Source organism: Anoplopoma fimbria, chromosome 7 (genome assembly GCF_027596085.1).
Source record: "Anoplopoma fimbria isolate UVic2021 breed Golden Eagle Sablefish chromosome 7, Afim_UVic_2022, whole genome shotgun sequence".
In the NCBI taxonomy this organism is placed as follows: domain Eukaryota; kingdom Metazoa; phylum Chordata; class Actinopteri; order Perciformes; family Anoplopomatidae; genus Anoplopoma; species Anoplopoma fimbria.
In genome coordinates this window covers 2301161-2320349 of record NC_072455.1, presented here as the reverse complement: position 1 = coordinate 2320349, position 19189 = coordinate 2301161, and the positions used below count along the sequence as shown (strand labels likewise).

Sequence of the window (19189 nt, the reverse complement as noted above, 5' to 3'; positions counted from 1 at the left end):
CACACACACACACACACACACACACACACACACACACACACACACACACACACACACACACACACACACATCCTGTCCCACATCAGTTGTTTCATTCTTTATTTGTATGAAGCTAAATTGCTTCAACGTCGTTTTTGTTCCTTTCACATGTTTATGAGGACTTGAAGTCTCCAGAAGCACGAGACTGTTTCTTATTAACATGAAAGAAACAGCATCACCAGGTAAAGCAGGGACGCGACATATTAAGAGATTTTATTTTGAATAAACTGAACATACACATCAAATGCACAAGAAGCAGAGAGAACTCAAACATGACTTTTGTACAGTTAAAGTGCCGTAATTCATAGAAAACTGAGAAAACGCAGTTGAATTTCTTTGATAATGTATTTTACAAAAACTGGCAAACAATGGAATGTATATATTCAACATTTGCTGTAGTGTTCACAAGTGTTGAATGCTGGAAAAATACATTTGAGACTCAAGTTTCACAGATTTGTTGTCACGTGACTGTTGGCCTCACTGGAATCAGTCATGGCTTCATAGTTGCGAAGAAGAGTTCAGAATTTAATGTTTTTGACAGAATCTGATTAAAGCAAACGGTTTATTAGGGATGTAGAAAAAGAATGTAAGTTTGTTTCGGTTGCTTTTTGCTTGTGTTGGTCGCACATGATGTGTTTAAGGACCGTCGGAAAGATGATAATTACATTACATTACAGTCATTTTTAGCAGTAATCTGACGATGTTGATGGTTTCACAGGTTCTGGCTGTGATAGAAGTTGTAGTTTTGGCAATAGTTTCTTCAAACAGCATCATGTGGTACAGACACATACTGCCGTCATGAGTTTAGGAGCAATATTCAGATTTGTGAGTTATAAGAAGGGTATTTTAGTATTTTATTTTACTGTTACGTGCTTTTGGCTCCTGTTTTTGTAATCCTTTGGTGTTTTTTCCCAAAGATGCACTTTACCTATGATTATTTAAACAAACCTATAATCTGTATAACTCTGTGAGGATTCAACTAACACAATTAGCTTTTGTTGTTGTTACTTTACAGAATGCAGAACGCACCTACTAATGTGTTTAATCTCCCTTTAGATCAATAATGGATTTTTATTTTATCCTCAAACATCTCATCTCTCCTCGTCATGAAAACACACAGGTTACATGTGTGTGTATGTATGCTGTACCTACACACACACACACACACTTCCTTCATTTACTGAACCCTGTGTAGAAATTAACTACAAACACACACACACACACACACACACACACACACACACACACACACACACACACACACACACACACACACACACACACACACACACACACACGCCAGCAGGTTGGACCCCAGGGCTCAGTTTGGGAGGAAACTCCCTTTCTAATTTTCCTCATAAAGAGTCTAATGAAGACTAATGACGGAGCGAGGTGTGTGTGTGTGTGTGTGTGTGTGTGTGTGTGTGTGTGTGTGTGTGTGTGTGTGTGTGTGTGTGTGTGTGTGTGTGTGTGTTTTAACAGCCTGGCTGTTCTGTCTGGGAATGTCTCTGTTCTCCTCTCGCTCCTTCCTCCTTCCATCCCTCCATCATTTCATTTCAGCCCTTTTTTCCATCCCCCTCTTTTGTTTCTTCCGATCCTTTCATGTGTGTTTTCATCCACCTTGTGTTCTCCTTTTATTTCCTCTTTCTGTCATTTCATCCCTCGTTCTCCATCCATCTTCTTTGTTTTAACATTTTTTTTGTTTCCTCATATTTCCTCCTCTTTAAGTTTTAAACTCTAATTAATAATATTTTTAATGAGAAGCATTGGGTCAGTTGGTTTGAGAAGGCAAGTGAAGAATAAATATGATATTTATTAGGGTGCCGATATTCAGGTAAATCTGCATTAATGCTTTTTTATTCCACTGCATTCTGTTACATTGTGGTGCGTTCAAACTCAAAAAGGTAAAAATGTATATTTGGAAAAAGTAAATTATAACAAAGCTTTTATTCTATAGATTTTTGGTCTGAAAACGTGTAGACCAGCTGATATGATCAAACAACAAAGGGATCTGTTTCTGACAATATTGATCCGAGAGATTTATGATCCGTTGCACCTTTTAGTGTCGACTTCTTTCTGTACTGTATCTGCTTGTTTTGACAATAAGTTATATTTAAATTATGAAATAAATGCACTCCAGTTATACACTCAAAATGTACCTGGCTTTTTTAACTGCATTATTATTATATTTTTTTGTATTATTATATACATTTTTTCATATTGAAACATTTCTCATATTTTCATATTTATTTTCATATTTTATTTATTTTCATATTTATTTTCATATTTTTTTCATATTTATTTTCATATTTATTTTCTGTTTTGCTGCATTTCTTGCAACAAAAAACAACCTATACAGAGGACGTGATGCATTTATGTTCTCAGTGTTTTTAGTAAAACAGAAGAAGAAGAACTGAGTCGTTAGATGAACCAATAACTTTGTTTCCAGCTGGATTTCCACCTTTTTTTTATTTTTATTAAATCAATATGAAACCTTTTCATGAAGGGTCGCCGTTTGTCCCCGACATGTTTCTCACTTTTTATCTTTTCATTACCCATCATCCTCTCTGCCCCCGCTCTCTATCTTTAAACGCACATCATTTCATCATGTTGCACCTCTTCTTCTCTGTCCGTCGTCTCCCCCTCTCCACCCTTTTTCCCTTCATTTTCTCCCACGTCGCCTCTCGGATCCTTCAATCTCATCTCCGCCATGTCACCTTTTCATCCTTCCTCGTTGCCTCCTTCGCTTTCCATCCATCCTTCTTCATATCTCTGGCTGTTTTGTTTTTTTCCCTTCCCCGTCCATCGCTCTGTGTTCCTGCCTCCATTAGGGGGGAAATGGAAAAAGTGACATCAGCTATTTGGTAAACGGAGAGAGATGGAGGGAGAGAGAGAGAGAGAGGAGAGAGAAACAAAAATGGAAAAAGCAAAGATCAAAAGAGTGACATTAGGAGTGATTGTTAAAGAGAGAGAAGGGAAACAAGAGAAGAGGAAAAGGAAAAGAGTGACAGTAGGTGAGAGAGTTGAAGAAGGATGAGGAAGAGAGAGCGAGAGAGGTAGAGATCCATTAGATAGAGAGAGAGAGAGTGAGAGGCTTCACCTCATTAACCTCGTAATGCAGAGTAAATATACAGTCTAAATGGAACATAGACGACGTGGGTGTGTGTTTACTCTCCGGCTTCTGGGTGTGTGTGTGTGTGAGTGTGTGTGTGTGTGTGTGTGTGTGTGTGTGTGTGTGTGTGTGTGTGTGTGTGTGTGTGTGTGTGTGTGTGTGTGTGTGTGCAAAATACATTACCAGAATACCACAGAGCCTATCTGTATTTATATATTGTGTTTGTTTGAGTGTGTGAGTGTATTATAATTGCAGAAGAATCCAGAGCTTTTTTTTAAGATCAATTTCAAATCTCTAAATTTTATTTATGCAAGTTTGGCAACCATTTTTGAATTCTGAATAAGTCAGAATTCCTTTTTTTTTTCGAGATACTATACTATGACTTTTTTTTTGTCTTTTCCCCACATGCTACACTATGACTTTTTTGTCTTTTTTTTGTCTTTTTTCGACACACTAAACTGACTGTTTATATTTTTTCCGACATACTATACTAATACTTTTTTCATCTTTCTTTGACATACTAAACTATGACTTTTCTATGTTTTTTTTCGACATACTATACTTTGACCTTTTGACATGCTATACTACATTTTCCTGATTCCCATACTCCGATAAAAATGCTTGAAAATGTAGGCTATTTATTATGAGGTGCATGTTTTGCTGGTTGCTGTCTTAATTTAGTTTTTATGTTGTGTGTGTGTGTGTGCGTGTGTGTGTGTGTGTGTGTGTGTGTGTGTGCGTGTGTGTGTGTGTGTGTGTGTGTGTGTGTGTGTGTGTGTGTGTGTGTAAAGCACCACAGGACAGCAGTCATTATAATACTGTATATTTGCAGTCAGCTCAAACCCAGAGAACAGTGACAGACTGTGAGATCATCAGGAGAGAATCAAATAAAACAAAACAAAAAACAAGAAAACTGCTGAATGTTTGTTTCTCTATCTACACGGAATATCCCTTTAACCCCAAACAACCCCCCCCGCCCCGACACCCCCCCCCCCCCCCCCCCCCACCCCGTACACATTTCAAATAGTAATCAACAAATAAACGAAACACGCAGTGGAATAAACAAAACTGCAACACAACAGTCTGCACTCTTCAGTAGGTCAGAAAACCAGGGGGAATGGAAAAGTTTCTAGTGTTTGAAGTAGCTGGGGAGCGCTTGATTTCAACACCTGAAGTACTCTTTGTCACTTCAAGGTGGGGTGGGGTTCGGGAAGGGTTCTCGAACCCAACCAAAAAAGATGGAAAGTAATGATAAAGTTTGTTAAAAACAGACAAATCAAGCGCTCCTCGTCTTGACTACTTCTTCCTGGTAACGTGGGTCAAAAGGTGAAAGGCTCCAAAGTCGAGGAAGAGATTCCAACGTACCTTCTTTTTTTTTTTTTTTAGGATATAATATCGTGTCTAAAAATCACTCCATTTTAATAAAAAAGTTTTTTTTTTTTAGTCGTTTTTTTCTTTTAGACATTTGCATCATTTGAGAAACTGATTTCACAGGTTATTAAGGGTGATAGAAAAGACTTCATACATTGAAAAGCTGCATCCAACATATTCAGAGTAATGCCTCCTTACAGAGAGAGAGAGAGAGAGAGAGAGAAGGGGGAAAATATAGATATAGGGAGGAGCAAGAGATATAAGAGGAGCTCATTTATAGAAAGTAAAGAGTTGAGGGTGAGGAGTGTACGGAGGGTAAAATAAGCCGAATGACGACATAAGAACAGTTTTCCCATGCATTCTTTTCAGTCCCTGTATGGAAACAAAAAAATGAATTAAACTTTGAGAGACAGAAATAGAATCCCAAGTTGTTTTTATCCCCTTCTTAACATTGTTTTATATCCTTTTTTTTAATCCCCTCCTCTAGTCCTGGGCTCCTCCGATCAGCGTTCCAGATGTGGGTGGGGGGTGGGTTTGAATCTTTTTTTTAATTCCTTTTTAAGAACATTTAGTCTTTTCATAAACCCAATCTTGTCTTCAACAATCCGATCGGAAACCGTCGTGTGATTGGAGCGTTTTGAAAAGTCTTCCAATCCATTCAGAGAAGCGCGTTGAAGTCCGATCCAGGCGCTTCCGTTCATTGCTCAGATAAGATATTTATTCTTTTTCTGAATAAACGAGGGATGAGAGGAGTTCGGTGCAGGGAGAGAAGAAGAAGGAATGAATGGAGTGAAGTTTTTCTAAAAAGAAGTAGAAGAAGAAGAAGAAGAAGAAGAAGAAGAAGAAGAAGAAGAAGAAGAAGAAGAAGAAGAAAGAGGGACGACCCCAGTGAGTCCAGATCAGTCCTCCTAGTAGTCTTATTGTTTCATAGCAACATCAAAAAAAAGGTCAAATCCCGCCTGGGGAGGTCGTTGCCGTGGAAGCGGGCTGGTGGAGTTCTTCTGTGCAGGAGGTGGGGGGGGGAGATGGGGAAAGGGGCGGGGCTTCAGGAGGCGGAGTCATGTCTTTCTAGAACATCATCGGGTTCTTCAGAAACGACCGGGAGTCTGAAAGTAAACGCAGAGAAGGAACCGGTTAGTAAACAAAGCAAGAACGAAGACGAGCGATCGGAACGATTGCTGCGACTAAACAATACATTTCTTTATTGATTTTTATCTCATTCATTTATTGAGTAATTGATCAATTGATTGGAAGGTTTTTATTTTAGTCCAAGCTGACATATTTAATCCAAAACATTAATATTTTATTTTAGATTTAATTTACTCTCATAGAAATTCATAGAAACTACCCAATATTCACATTTGAGAAGCTGAAACCAGTGAATTATTGGCATTTTATTAAACCAAAATCCAAGCTGACATAGTTAAATATTATATTTTGTCTGACCAAAACCTAAATATATCATTTTTAATTAAATGTACTATTATAGAAGTACACGGGAACTGGCAAATATTCACATTTATGAAGCTGGTTAAATAAAATGCCCCAAAAAATCTCGTCCCAAAGTCCAAGCTTTAATGTTTAAATAACAGACCTAAACTTTAATATATTATTCTAAATTTTAAATTTAGTAACACTGAAGTCAACAGAAACTGGCAAATATTCACATTTGAGAAGCTGGAACCAGTGATTTATTTTGGCATTTATTTTACCAAAGTCCAAGCTCATGTATTGAAATATTTTATTTTATCCGACCAAAACCTTATATATTATTTTAAATTTAATTTACTATCATAAAAGCGTACTTAAAAATGATTATTTAAATTATTAAATTAATTGATCATCTAATCTTTTTAGCTCCACTATAAAGTCATTAAACTAATTATAAGTATACTCAATTTGACGACAGATTTACATATTTTTATTTATTTAAAAGCGTTTCTCCTCAGATATCTCAGTCTGAACTTTTGTTTAAAGTGAAACATTACAGATATAAAGGTTTTGTTAAACCAAGCTTAGTCTCATGATATCAGTAGCTTATTCTTTTTATTACCCCACCCATTTAGTCTTGCTACACCCAAACCTGCACATACATCTGCTAAACTAGAGTCCTTGAACTACCGTCTTCACATAAACTATCATCCCGTCCCAACTGTAAAAAAACCAACAATTTATATCACCATGGTTTCACATCTTTACCTTTTTATTACCCACAAATCTCTCCTAATAAGCTCCGTTTTGCACAGAAACTTCATACTTTGATCTCGATTATTAAAGCAGGAAGTAGTTTTTTTGGGCTTAAAGTGATTCACGTTGTCCTCCATTAATGCTGCATCCGCTCATGATAGAAATCTCATATCTTTAATTTTTTGCCAGGGTCGGCTCTCTCTCTCTCTCTCTCTCTCTCTCTCTCATTTCACCTCCTCTCTCATTTCACCTCCGTGCTGTTTCTCCTTCCGCACACACCCCGTAGTGCTGTTGCACACACACACACACACACACACACACACACACACACACACACACACACACACACACACACACACACACACACACACACACACACTCACACACACCTTCCTCTCCCTGCGGTGTCATTGTTTTCTGCGAACGTTGCAAAGTGTTTACATTTCTGCATAACAGCAACCATAAACCTGCATCCTCCCTCTCTCCTCCCTCTCTCCTCCCTCCTTCCCTCCCTCCCTCACTCCTTTACTTATCTTCCTCTGCTCTTTGACATCATCTTACACTCTACTTTTGTCCTCTATTCATCGCTTAAACAGGTTTGAGGTCTCTGTGTTGAAATAAAAAAACATCTTAAATTTCTCTTTCATCTTTTGCTCGGCTCCTCGTTCCCTCCTTCATATTCCCTTCCTTCCCCTCCTCTTCATCCCTCTCATCTCCTGCCCTTCCCTATTTTTATCACTCAGACCCCCTCCTCTCCTCCTCTTTCATCCCTCTATTCTACATGCATCCTCACCTCCTGCTCTCCTCACCTCCTCCTCCCTCCTGTCCTCTATCTGTTCCCCTCGTATTATTTTTATCCCGACCCATTCTTCTTCTCTCTGTCCTCTCCTGTCCTTTCTTTTTCTTTTTACCTCCTTTATGCAGCAGGTTTGGTCCGGTGCTTTAAAAAAAAAAAAAAAAAAAAAAAAAAAAAACTCCTTTAAAAACTTTAATCTGTAACTTCACAATTTCATGTAATCAACATCCAATGTTCTTCAGATTTGCAATTTTTTTTGTGGCGGATTTATTCAAAAAAATGCAACTTTTCTGCCGGACAATAAAGGCTCCATCTAACTCATATTTGTATTATAGATAAATCAGCCAAAGTATATTTTTGGTGAATTGTTTGGTCTATAAAATGTCATAAAAATTGCTAAAAAAAAAAAATCACACTTTATAAGTTGACGTATTTAAATATATTTTTTCTACGCAACCAGAAGACAAAAAACAAAATATATAATTTTTTCCAATTATATGAAAGTTCAAATATTAAGATAAGATAGCATATTATTTTTTTTTTAATTCTTTTTGAGAAGCTGGAAGAAAATTTTTGCTTAAACAACTCTGGATATATAAATAGATTGTCAAAATAGTTGTAAATAAATGTGTGTTGATTGAGCAGTTAATTAATTATCTAATTGTTTCAGCTGATGTAAACATATGAAGTATGTTTTAATTTTGCTGTTTTGTATTTTTTTTTTTTTAAATAGAGTTGCAACTAACCAAAAAGGCAATGTGGTTAAAAATAGGATTGCAGTATTTTGACATAATGCATCATATCAAACAAAAACTAACACAAAATAAGATAAGGGAGGTTTTTAATAATACTTTGCTTGCAATAACTTGTATGAACTTGTATGAAAAAGAACCTTCATCATGATGTGACATTTCCAAACATTTCATATATTTGTGTTTGTTTTCCAGATCTCCAAGATGTTCCTGAAGTGTTTCTCCAGCTGTGAGTATCACCTTCATTGCACTGCATTGTGGGAAAGTGAGTTCCCATTAACACCACACTTTAAAAATGTAGTTTATAAAGAGGATTTGTTGTTGTATGTTATTTGGAATGCGTTTCATTTCTAAATTTAGCATCTTATCACCTTGTTAAGTGTGTGTGTGTGTGTGTGTGTGTGTGTGTGTGTGTGTGTGTGTGTGTGTGTGTGTGTGTGTGTGTGTGTGTGTGTGTGTGTGTGTGTGTGTGTGTGTGTGTGTGTGTGTGTGTATCCTGGTTATAAATGATGCTGACCTGCCTTGTTAAGAGTCTACCAGCCGGGTGGAGGAAATGTCACCAGGTCTCGGAACAAGGTCACATTTTTCAACTACCTGAAATGAGGAACTCCTCCTCCTCCTCCTCCTCCTCCTCCTCCTCCTCCTCCTCCTCCTCCTCCTCTTCACCCCTCCTGTCCTCCTTTTCCTCCTCTTCTCCCACACATCCCCTTTTTCCTTTCGTTACCCCAGATCTTTTTTGTTCCTCTTTTTCACGTTTGCTCCTTTTGTCCTCCTCCTCTCCTCATTTCAGTTTGTCTCCTTTTATATGACCACCTCCTCTCTTCCACCTCTTTACCTCCTTCTATCCTTTTTTCTTTTCCTGCCATATCTCACTTTTCTTTCTTTCTCCATCCTTGTCTTTGTTCTCCCCTCTTTTCCATATTATCTTCTCCTTCTCCTGTGTTCCTTCTCCTTTTTATCCTCTTAGATTATTCCCTGTTTCTCCTCATCTACTCCTTTTCTCCCCACTCCCCTTTCTTCCTCTCTTTCCCTCTTCTTCTCTCCATACTGTTATCTCCTTTTTCTATCTTCATCACACCTCTTGTCTTCCTCTCCTCATTTCTCTTCCTCCCATGTTGTGCTCTCCTTATTCCTACCTTCTCCACCTCCTCACCTCTCTGGTCCTCTTCCCCCTTCTTATGTCTCATCACCTCCTCTCCTCATCTCCTCACTTTTTCCTCTCCTCATTTCTCTTGATGCTCTCCTCGTTCCCAGCACTCCACCTCCTCACCTCCTTTTCCTCATGTGATCACTTATTCCGCCTCCTCCACCTGTTCTTCCTTCCCCCTTCTTATGTCTCCTCACCTCTCCTCATCTCATCACTTTTTTATCTCCACATTTCTCCACTTCCCTTTCTTCTCATCCCTTCTTTTCCTCACCTCCTCATAAGCTTCAGTCCTCCTCTTTCTCTCCCCCTCTACCTCCAACTCCTCTCCTCCTCCTCCCCCTCCTTCCATCCACCCTTCTCTCCCACCTTTCCCCTCCATCTCTTTTAATATTTTCAACCGGCCAATTAGTCCGGCCGGCTTTGAACCACCGAAGAGAGAAACCGATCTTACTCCTTTTTTCTCTCTCTCTCTCTCTCTCTCTCTTTACTCCCCTGCTTCTCGTTTTTTTTCTCCCTCTCTCTGATTGTAATGCGATGTCTTTCTTTGTATTCAGCAGTTTTTCTCCTCACTCGTTAATTAAGAGTGTGGAAGGTGAGAGAGGCAGGGGAGAGGTGTGTGTGTGTGTGTGTGTGTGTGTGTGTGTGTGTGTGTGTGTGTGTGTGTGTGTGTGTGTGTGTGTGTGTGTGTGTGTGTGTGTGTGTGTGTGTGTGTGTGTGTAGTAGTAAACCACCGTAGGTGCAAAATGCTTTTATGGCAGGCGGGATGAGTGTGTGTTTGTCAATGTGTGTGTGTGTGTAAGGCAGCAAAGGGGTCCTACTGGGCCAATCAACATTAATGAAATCAGGTGTGTGGTGTGTGTGTGTGTGTGTGTGTGTGTGTGTGTGTGTGTGTGTGTGTGTGTGTGTGTGTGTGTGTGTGTGTGTGTGTGTGTGTGTGTGTGTGTGGGAGTGCTTGGCTTGCAGAAGAGAGGGGATCTAAAAGGGGTCTAAAGAGGAGAGAGAGAGCTAATTAGAGTTCCCTGTCTCACCAGAGTGTGGATCAAACACACACTAGAACACACACTTACAGGTATAGAGTACACACACACACACACACACACACACACACACACAGGTTCAGTGTGTGTGTGTGTGCCTATAGATATTCATGTATACACACACGCAGCTTCAAGTGAAGGTTTTCAATGTCAGGGAGGACTGAGCACAGCTGGTGGAAAGAGACGACACATGCATACTAACACACACACCTCAGCACTGTACTTGTGAGGACCCTCTTTGGCATCAAGTCCACGGCTTTAATCTAATTTATTTCTGAAGTTTTAACCCTTCAACAATCTTTTTAAAAAGTGAGGAGCAGACGTTAAACTTTACAAAAGAAATATCCTGAAGTAAAGTTTGTTTTTCTTGCTTAGAAAAACAGGACATTTTTAAGGGAAGACATTTTGAAAAGCAAGGACATCCTATATTCTGCCTCTTTTTAGTCATATTATGAGATTTGTCATGATTATTTTGACATTCTCTTTTATAACAGTATTATATATCTTACCATGACTTATTTTGACATTCTATACAATTTTTGTCGAACTATACTATGTTTTCTTTTGATGATTGCACGCTTTTTTATGTCTTTTTTCATTATCTTTTGGTCATATTATACTAGAACCTTTTGAAATACTATTGCTCTGCCAGAGGTTTCTAACTTTTTTAGTTTTTTTGGGAGAGTTTTCCTGTTCCGATAGTCCTGGGATAGAGGATGTCCGATGGGCAATGCAACATTTTCTTTATTGAATTCGATTCCATTTTTCTACATACTGAACTACATACAATGCTCTGACCTTTTTTCGACATATTACACTATGACTTTTTTCCTGAAATTTTCGACATACAATACTATGACCTTCTTCGACATACTGATCTTGGACTTTTTTTCAACCTGCTATACGATGACGTTTTTCCTGAAATTTTTGACATTCTTACTTAGATACGATACTTAACTGCCGGAAAAATTCCACCAGTAAAGTATAGTATAACACACTACATCGGGACTTTTTATGACATACTATTCTCAGACTTATTAAGGACTTTTCAGAGCTAAACTATGCAATGGCTCGTTTGTTATGACATACTATACAATGGCATATTTATTACATACTCTATGATGATTTTTACTTGGCAATTCTCATGAAATACTATATTTGTATTTTCATGGGTAACTTTTCTATGACTTTTTATTTGACCTTATGGCTTTTTTTAAAACTATACTGAACTTAGCTGTACTCACTATCCTAAATGCCATTTTTTTAAATTTCAGAACAATGTCTTCATTTGCCAGACAACTATTCTTGCTTTCCTAAATGTCCTTTCTTTCCATTAAGTGTCCTCACATACATGAAATGTCTCTACTTTCCAATATTTTTTCATTTGCGAAACATGTCTCTACTTTACCAAGTATGTCAACAGTCTCACTTCTCCAAAAATGTCTTTTCACCCTTTTTCCAAAAGTCTCCTCACCCTCAAGGTCTACAATTCAACTTGGTCCTCCAGCATGCACACACACACACACACACACACACACACACAACTTTAAAACACATACATCCACACTAGTACACACTGACATGAGCTCAATGAAATATTTCCACACACTCACATGTGTGTCTGATAAGGTGCACACATCAAAGGGAGGCCACAGTGTCTCTGTGTCTGCTTAATGTCTCCACTAATCTAGCCTGGGCCCCAACACATACACACACACACACACACACACACACACACACACACACACACACACATATGCCTACCATGTGTGTGTGTGTCTACGAACTTGTAACTCTGCTTTGAACACACTTGTGTATGGTGTCATATGTGTGTATGTGTGTTTATCAGCAAGACTCTGCATCTATGAGTTTATCTGACTGTGTTTTATGATATTTTTTTATGTTGTGTGTGTGTGTGTGTGTGTGTGTGTGTGTGTGTGTGTGTGTGTGTGTGTGTGTGTGTGTGTGTGTGTGTGTGTGTGTGTGTGTGTGTGTTCAGTTACCTTGTACAGCGCTGTTGTCTTGCTGGTTTCCATTAAGTTCAGGTTTATCCTCGGCTACAGCAGCGTCTGGTTTGAAACACAAAGACAAGACAGAGTCTCAGTGGGTTGGCCAATAAAACAACAAACAGCACCCTGTAACTGTGTGCAGGTCAAAAACAAAATTGGATTTTGGAAAAAAAAGTCACAAACACATTTGTTTGTCCAGAGAAAGATTGGATTAATAAAGTGATAACATGATTTAGTCTGTTTTTATAAAATCAACTTTCTTTACTGAATAATTGCTCAGTTTCGTCAACATAAATAAAGTAATTGGTGTCTTGAAAGATTTTACTTTTGGACTTTACAACTCTGAAGTTATGGGAAACACAAGTCTGGAACAATCCTAGGAAGTCTATAAAACATCATAAAATGCTAACATTATGAAAAATGTATGGTCCTCAAACAGCTTGTGTCGTCTGACCAACAGTCAAAAACCCAAATATATTCAATTAACTATCATATAAGACAAAGAAATGCATCATATTTTCTCATCTGAGAAGCCCAAACAACAATATAAGTAGTATTTACTACGGAACAAGTCAACTATACAGGTTATTTTAGCATCAGATGAAAATACACGGAGAAGATAAACTCCATATTTACTGTCGCTGGTGATTTACACTGAATTTTATGGAAGTAAGACAGATAAACAACAGCAGTCTGTCTGGGAGAGTCAACAACAGCTCATATACAACAAGTGATAGTCAATGTAAACACAAGTTGGGGAAAAGCATTCAACAAATAAAACTTGCAAGCCAATGATCAAGGCCAGAGGACTGAAACTATCCAGAACAAAACATGTCACTACCTAACCTAAATGGTGTTATTGTTCCAATTGTTTACACTTAAAAAAAGTATCCTAACTCAATTTCAAACAGTCCAAAATATGTCCTTGCTTTTCAAAAGGGCTGCACTTTCCCGAAAAGATGTCCTTAATCCGGATAAGAACTTATAATTGAAGACAGGAAGAAATAATCACATCAACAAAAAAGAAAAAGGGAAAAAGAACTGTAGAAAGAACATGTTATCAAACTAGGAAGAAGCAAAGAGAGAAACGTAAGACAAGAAAGGTAACTTAGCAAAAATATGATCGAAAGAATATAAGCATAAAAAACGTCATAGTCATGACAAAAGTCATAGTATAGCATGTCGAAAAAAAAGTCATAGTATAGCATGTCGAAAAAAAGTCATGTCGAAAAAAAGTCATAGTATAGCATGTCGAAAAAAAGTCATAGTATAGCATGTCGAAAAAAAGTCAGTATATTATGTGGAGGCAAACAGTAAAAACAGTTTTTGAAATAAACAAAGCGTCCGGCGTACCGTTGTTGTTGTTGTTGGCGGCGTGCAGCGGCTCCGGAGACGGGGAGGACGAGGACGAGTGTTTCAGAGCTCCCTCCACTCTCTCCCGCCTCTTCGACTCGAACTCCAGCGCCTCCTGCAGCTTCCTCTTGGCCTTCTTCTCCTTCTTCAGACGCTTCTGGATGGAGGCTGAGGGAGGAGGACGAGATAGAGATATGATCAAGAGTGGAAAGTCCCAGAAATTGTCCTGCTTTATGTTCTGGATGCTCGTTATGATGTCAAATGTCTGTTTTATCGTGTTTTTCCTGACCTCTGCTCTGTAGTTCTGAGGTGAGCTGTCGTTCGAGGCTCTCTCTCATCTCCCTTTCTCTGTAGAGCTCCATCTTCAGCTCTCTCTTCTCCGCCTGGATCTGTTTGTCCTGAACCCGGGCGTTCTCCACCGCCACCTTCAGAAGGCCCTGGGAGAAGACGTTAACAGGAAGTAGAAGGAGGACAAGAAGTCTGGTTACGGGAAAATAACCTCAAAGACATCAGTTGTAATGTGCGAGAATATGCAGACGATGAAGCTATGTTACTAGTCAAATTTTTTTAGCATTATTGTCTGAAATCAGAATTTAACGACTAATATGCCCCCAAGAATTGTGAAAGTAGGTTTCAAAAGATTAATTTATATGATATGAATATAAATAGCATAAAAGACATAATTAACTTGTTAGCTATGCTACATGTGTATAATTGTTCTGCTGTTCTTATTTTGCTTGTATTTTCATGGAATATCCTTATTTAACAAATTAGTTATGTCATTTTACTGTTGCTTGTTTATTTGTACAGCAGGGATCATTAGTGTTTTTTAACTTTTACATATTTTGTATTGTACATTTCTACTAGGTTTATTGTTATGCACTCAGAAAAGTCTTTGTATGTGAAAGCCTGCTTTGCAATAAACCTGATTTTGATTATTTTTTCACAATTTCCATTGTCTATAGTAATTTAATACGATAGAGAATGAACCTGTAATCAACCATGATCACAATAAATAGTGTATTGTGATATAGTACTGCTAAAAAATCCTCATTAATGATATTGTAACAGACCAGTAGGACATTGACACATATTGAATCCTCTAAATCATAAAAGAAAGATCATACCTGTATGTTGGTGAGTAGGGTCTCCACTGACGACAGGCCGTCAGCAAATAGGAACGGAGCAGGAAAGCCAGGGGGCAGGGCTTGACCCAGCGAGGAGTCTTCTGTGAATAATTTAAAAAAAGTTACATTTTTTCCCGTTGATAGAAAAACGTATAAAAGCCACTCAGACACAGAAAACGTTTACTGCTCATCTCAGGGGGAAATAACAGACGACCAAATGTTCCCCCCTCCATCTGGAAGGTATATTGGAGCGATTACTGCAGCGGAACGACATAATAAACTAAACCTGTGTTTGTGATGGAAAATGACCTCAACGTGTGTCGAATCCTCGAACGTTATTTTTCATAATTTGTGAAGTTAATGAAATGTCGAGGTTCAGTTTTTGTTGATTGGCATGAAAAGTTGTTTTTTGAAGCTGAAACTCAACTCATAAAATGGCTTTATTAGCATTATTTACACCCTTCCTCCTAAAGTGTCTGCTTTCACCCTGCTTTTATTTTTCAAAATAAAAGCATTTGCTTGACTTTCATTAAAACCATGACATTCATTCTTCCTGTTTTCAGTCTTTACTCCACCCTCCCCTCATTTTTTAATCCTCTCCCCTCTTCCTTTTCTCTTTTTTAATCCTTTTAAACACTCCCTCCTTCCTCTCTGTATTCTTTCCCTCATCTCTACTCCATGTTTTTTATTTTTTCCTAGTTTTTCGTCTTATTCTTCTACCTTTCATCCCCCCTTTTCCACTTTCCCTCTCAGGGAAGAAACATTAGAGAAAAATAAAAAATAAAAATCACAGTGGGAAGATTAAAGAAGAGAAAGAAGCCCTTTTTATTGCCCCAAAATTGGTGATTTTGGGGCAATAAAAATAAATCAGAATCAGCTGTATTGGCCAAGTATGTGAACACACAGAAGGAATTTAACTCTCGTTTTTATTGCTCTGAAGGAAAAAGACTAACAGCTAAGAGCAAACCACAACAATTGACAAAAGTAAAAAAATACCTAAAAAATAACATAATATATATAATTTAAAATAAAACATTTTAAGACTTAATAATAATTAATTAATATGACTGATTGCTTTATAAATATGAGGTAGGTTGATGTGAAAGAATATATAGTGTGCTTGGATTTATATCTAACAATGTTATGTACAAGTTAAAAAAACAATGTGTATTTAAGCTATAAAAATATATATTTTGCAAGTGTTTGTTGCTGTATAGACTTGACATAAAGTAAAAGATGAAAAGCATATTTAAGGAAAATAGAGGTATGATTTAGGGAAAACTTAAGACAGGAGAAAAGGTGGAACACGTTGTGGAAATTTGGAAAGAAAGAAAAGAAAAAGAGGAATGGTGTAAAGATGAAGATGAGAGAAAAACATGTGTGAAAGTGCCGAAAAGGTGACGAAGAAAGATACGAGACGGAGGAAAGGTGGAGTAAAGGGTTGTATGGATGAAGAGGTAGATAGGGGATGGTGTGTGTGTGTGTGTGTGTGTGTGTGTGTGTGTGTGTGTGTGTGTGTGTGTGTGTGTGTGTGTGTTAGAGTGCATCTTAATCAGCGTTAATTTCACAGCAGAGTTAACCCAGTTGTCAGTGTGTTAGGCATTAAGGGCTGATCAGACACTGTGACGCACACACACACACACACACACACACACACACACACACACACACACACACACACACACACACACAAATCAAGGATGTCTTTAATCCTTGCCAATTAGCAGCACACACGATTGTCTGAATACTAACGACCTCTACGTGTGTGTGTGTGTGTGTGTGTGTGTGTGTGTGTGTGTGTGTGTGTGTGTGTGTGTGTGTGTGTGTGTGTGTGTGTGTGTGTGTGTGTGTGTGTGTGTTGTAATTGATTTCTCTGACGCTGCTTCATTGCCTCTCATACTTTAGTAAACATCAACATTTCATAAACTTCACTCGAAGCTCGTGACGGCGTATCGCTGATGGAAAACATTTATCTCTGTAACTACATTAGTCACTTTTTACACAAAAACATTTTTTGAATTGATTTCCTGCTGGATTAAAACATTTTAATAATTTAAATAATAATAATAATAATAATAATAATAAAACAAATTATTTGTAATTTTTTTCTTGAAAACAAAAATGTTTTTTTCTATTTAAGAGAAATCCAGCGACATCTAAACACTCTGACTCTCACGTCTGATCCACGAAAGAGGAGAAGACTGATTCCTTTCCTTATTCCTTAAGAGGAGCATCAGATTATTGATCGCTCTAAAGAGAAGCTTCCTCTCTGCTGACGTCTGCAGAGGAGAAGCTGCATGAATGAAGGAGGCGAGCAGAGTGAAGAATTAGCAGAAAACCGAATGTGTTAGAAGAACGGAAAATACCGAGAGGGAGTGATGGAGGGAGCAGAGGCCCCGCATGCTTTTAGTGTGTGACCTCTGACCCCTTTTAGCCATGCCTCCTTCACTTAGCCTCACCCCCTCCTCCCCCCCCACCTCCATCTATCCATCTATCTATCGCTGCCTCCCTCGTTCGTCCCTCTGATTGATGGCTCAGAGACAGGTGATCAATAGGAGGGGCTGAACATCCTGACGCTTCTGTTTCTGCGTGTGTGTGTATGTGTGTGTGTGTGTGTGTGTGTGTGTGTGTGTGTGTGTGTGTGTGTGTGTGTGTGTGTGTGTGTGTGTGTGTGTGTGTGTTTAAAGACAGTAGATAAGGAAAGCCCCCTAAGTGAGGACAATTTGTCAGTTGTCAAAACAAAATGGGTGAGGGGTTTAGATTAAGGAGGGAAATGGAATATCTCTATCACACATATATATTTGAGAATGTGTGTGTGTGTGTGTGTGTGTGTGTGTGTGTGTGTGTGTGTGTGTGTGTGTGTGTGTGTGTGTGTGTGTGTGTGTGTGTGTGTGGTCCGACCTTTGTCCTTTGTTATTTTCTTGATGGGTGCAGTCTGGTTGGTCATTGCGACGTCTGCATCAGCTGACACCAATCCTGTTAATAGAAAAATAACAGTGAGGTTGTGTGTGTGTGTGTGTGTGTGTATATATATATATATATACACACACACACACATATATATGGCAATTTAGCAAAAAGTGTTGCAGCTCTAAACTCCTGCCTAATTCTGTCATATATGGTGTGTGTGTGTGTGTGTGTGTGTGTGTGTGTGTGTGTGTGTGTGTGTGTGTGTGTGTGTGTGTGTGTGTGTGTGTGTGTGTGTGTGTGTGCGTACCCAGTCTTTCGGGCGAGCTGGAGGCCGAGCTGCTGGGCTGCGACTGCAGAGGAGTGTTGGTCTCATCAACAGATGGAGAGAGAGAGGGACTGTCACACACTCTCTCCTGGGGGAGAGAGAGGGGAGAGAGAGAGAGAGAGAGGAGAGAGAGGGGTGTAAATAAGTGTATTGATCAAAAGATCTGAAGAGAATCATTAGGGTATTTTAATACCATTGCTATGGGTTACCATTGAATGACATTGATTTAAGAAAGACTGACATGTTGTAAATATAGAATTAATTATACATACAATAAAATCAATAACACATGCAGTAGAATTCCTATTTTTTTTTCTTTTTCTACAATCTTGTTTTTCTAAAAAGGTCTTTAGTCATCGGGATAAGTGACGAAAAACGACACGAAAAGGCGAAATGCTAAAATATTTCACACTAAAACTATTTATACTAGTGATGTGATTTAGCGGCAGTAGCAACACTTTTTCAATTAAAAGTTTTATTGAAAGTAAATAAAGCTGCTAGAATGGCCCAGCCAATCACCTGGAAAGAACTAAAGACCAGAGTTCCTAGAAGAGGCCCACGGAACCTTCAAGATTTGAAGACTGTTTGTGTGGAAGAATCGGCCAAAATCACACCTGAGCAATGCATGCCACTAGTTTCTCCATACAGGAGGCGTCTTGAAGCTGTCATTACCAACAAAGGCTTTTGTACCAAGTATTAAATACATTTCAGTAAGCGTGTTCAATACTTTTTCCCTGTGTCATTCCATTTTATTACAGATAACTTAATTTCTGAACTTATTTGTTTGGTTTTCTTTGTATGTATGGATTACTTGGGTTGTTACCGACATCTGGTGAACATTTCATGTCAATAGCACCTTTAGAAATATATTTACTGAGACAAATGGTGACGTGTTCAATACTTATTTTACCCGCTGTATGATGTTTCTGGCTTAATATTCCCCCGTAGAGTTTAAACCTTACTTTTTCTGTTGAGGAGTTCCTCAAGGAACCTACGCGGGTCCTCTGTGGTTCTCATTGAAAAA

The 19189-nt window shown here is 38.4% G+C and overlaps 1 protein-coding gene across 3 annotated transcripts in view; it reads right to left on the bottom strand.

Moving 5' to 3' along the window:
- Window positions 1–4554: 4554 nt before the first annotated feature.
- Window positions 4555–19189, bottom strand: part of LOC129093573 (dachshund homolog 2-like) — an 84997-nt gene continuing 70362 nt past the window's right edge. The window contains exons 6-12 of one of the 3 annotated variants that reach the window (XM_054601628.1): window positions 18148–18253; window positions 17832–17906; window positions 14931–15031; window positions 14093–14240; window positions 13804–13971; window positions 12445–12510; window positions 4555–5628 (exon numbers count right to left, since the gene is read on the bottom strand). In XM_054601628.1, the coding sequence (XP_054457603.1) occupies window positions 5591–5628; window positions 12445–12510; window positions 13804–13971; window positions 14093–14240; window positions 14931–15031; window positions 17832–17906; window positions 18148–18253 (702 nt within the window). In that variant the 3' untranslated portion in view covers window positions 4555–5590. The remainder of the gene's footprint in view (window positions 5629–12444; window positions 12511–13803; window positions 13972–14092; window positions 14241–14930; window positions 15032–17831; window positions 17907–18147; window positions 18254–19189) is intronic. The other 2 variants (XM_054601629.1, XM_054601630.1) reach the window with 2 other exon arrangements.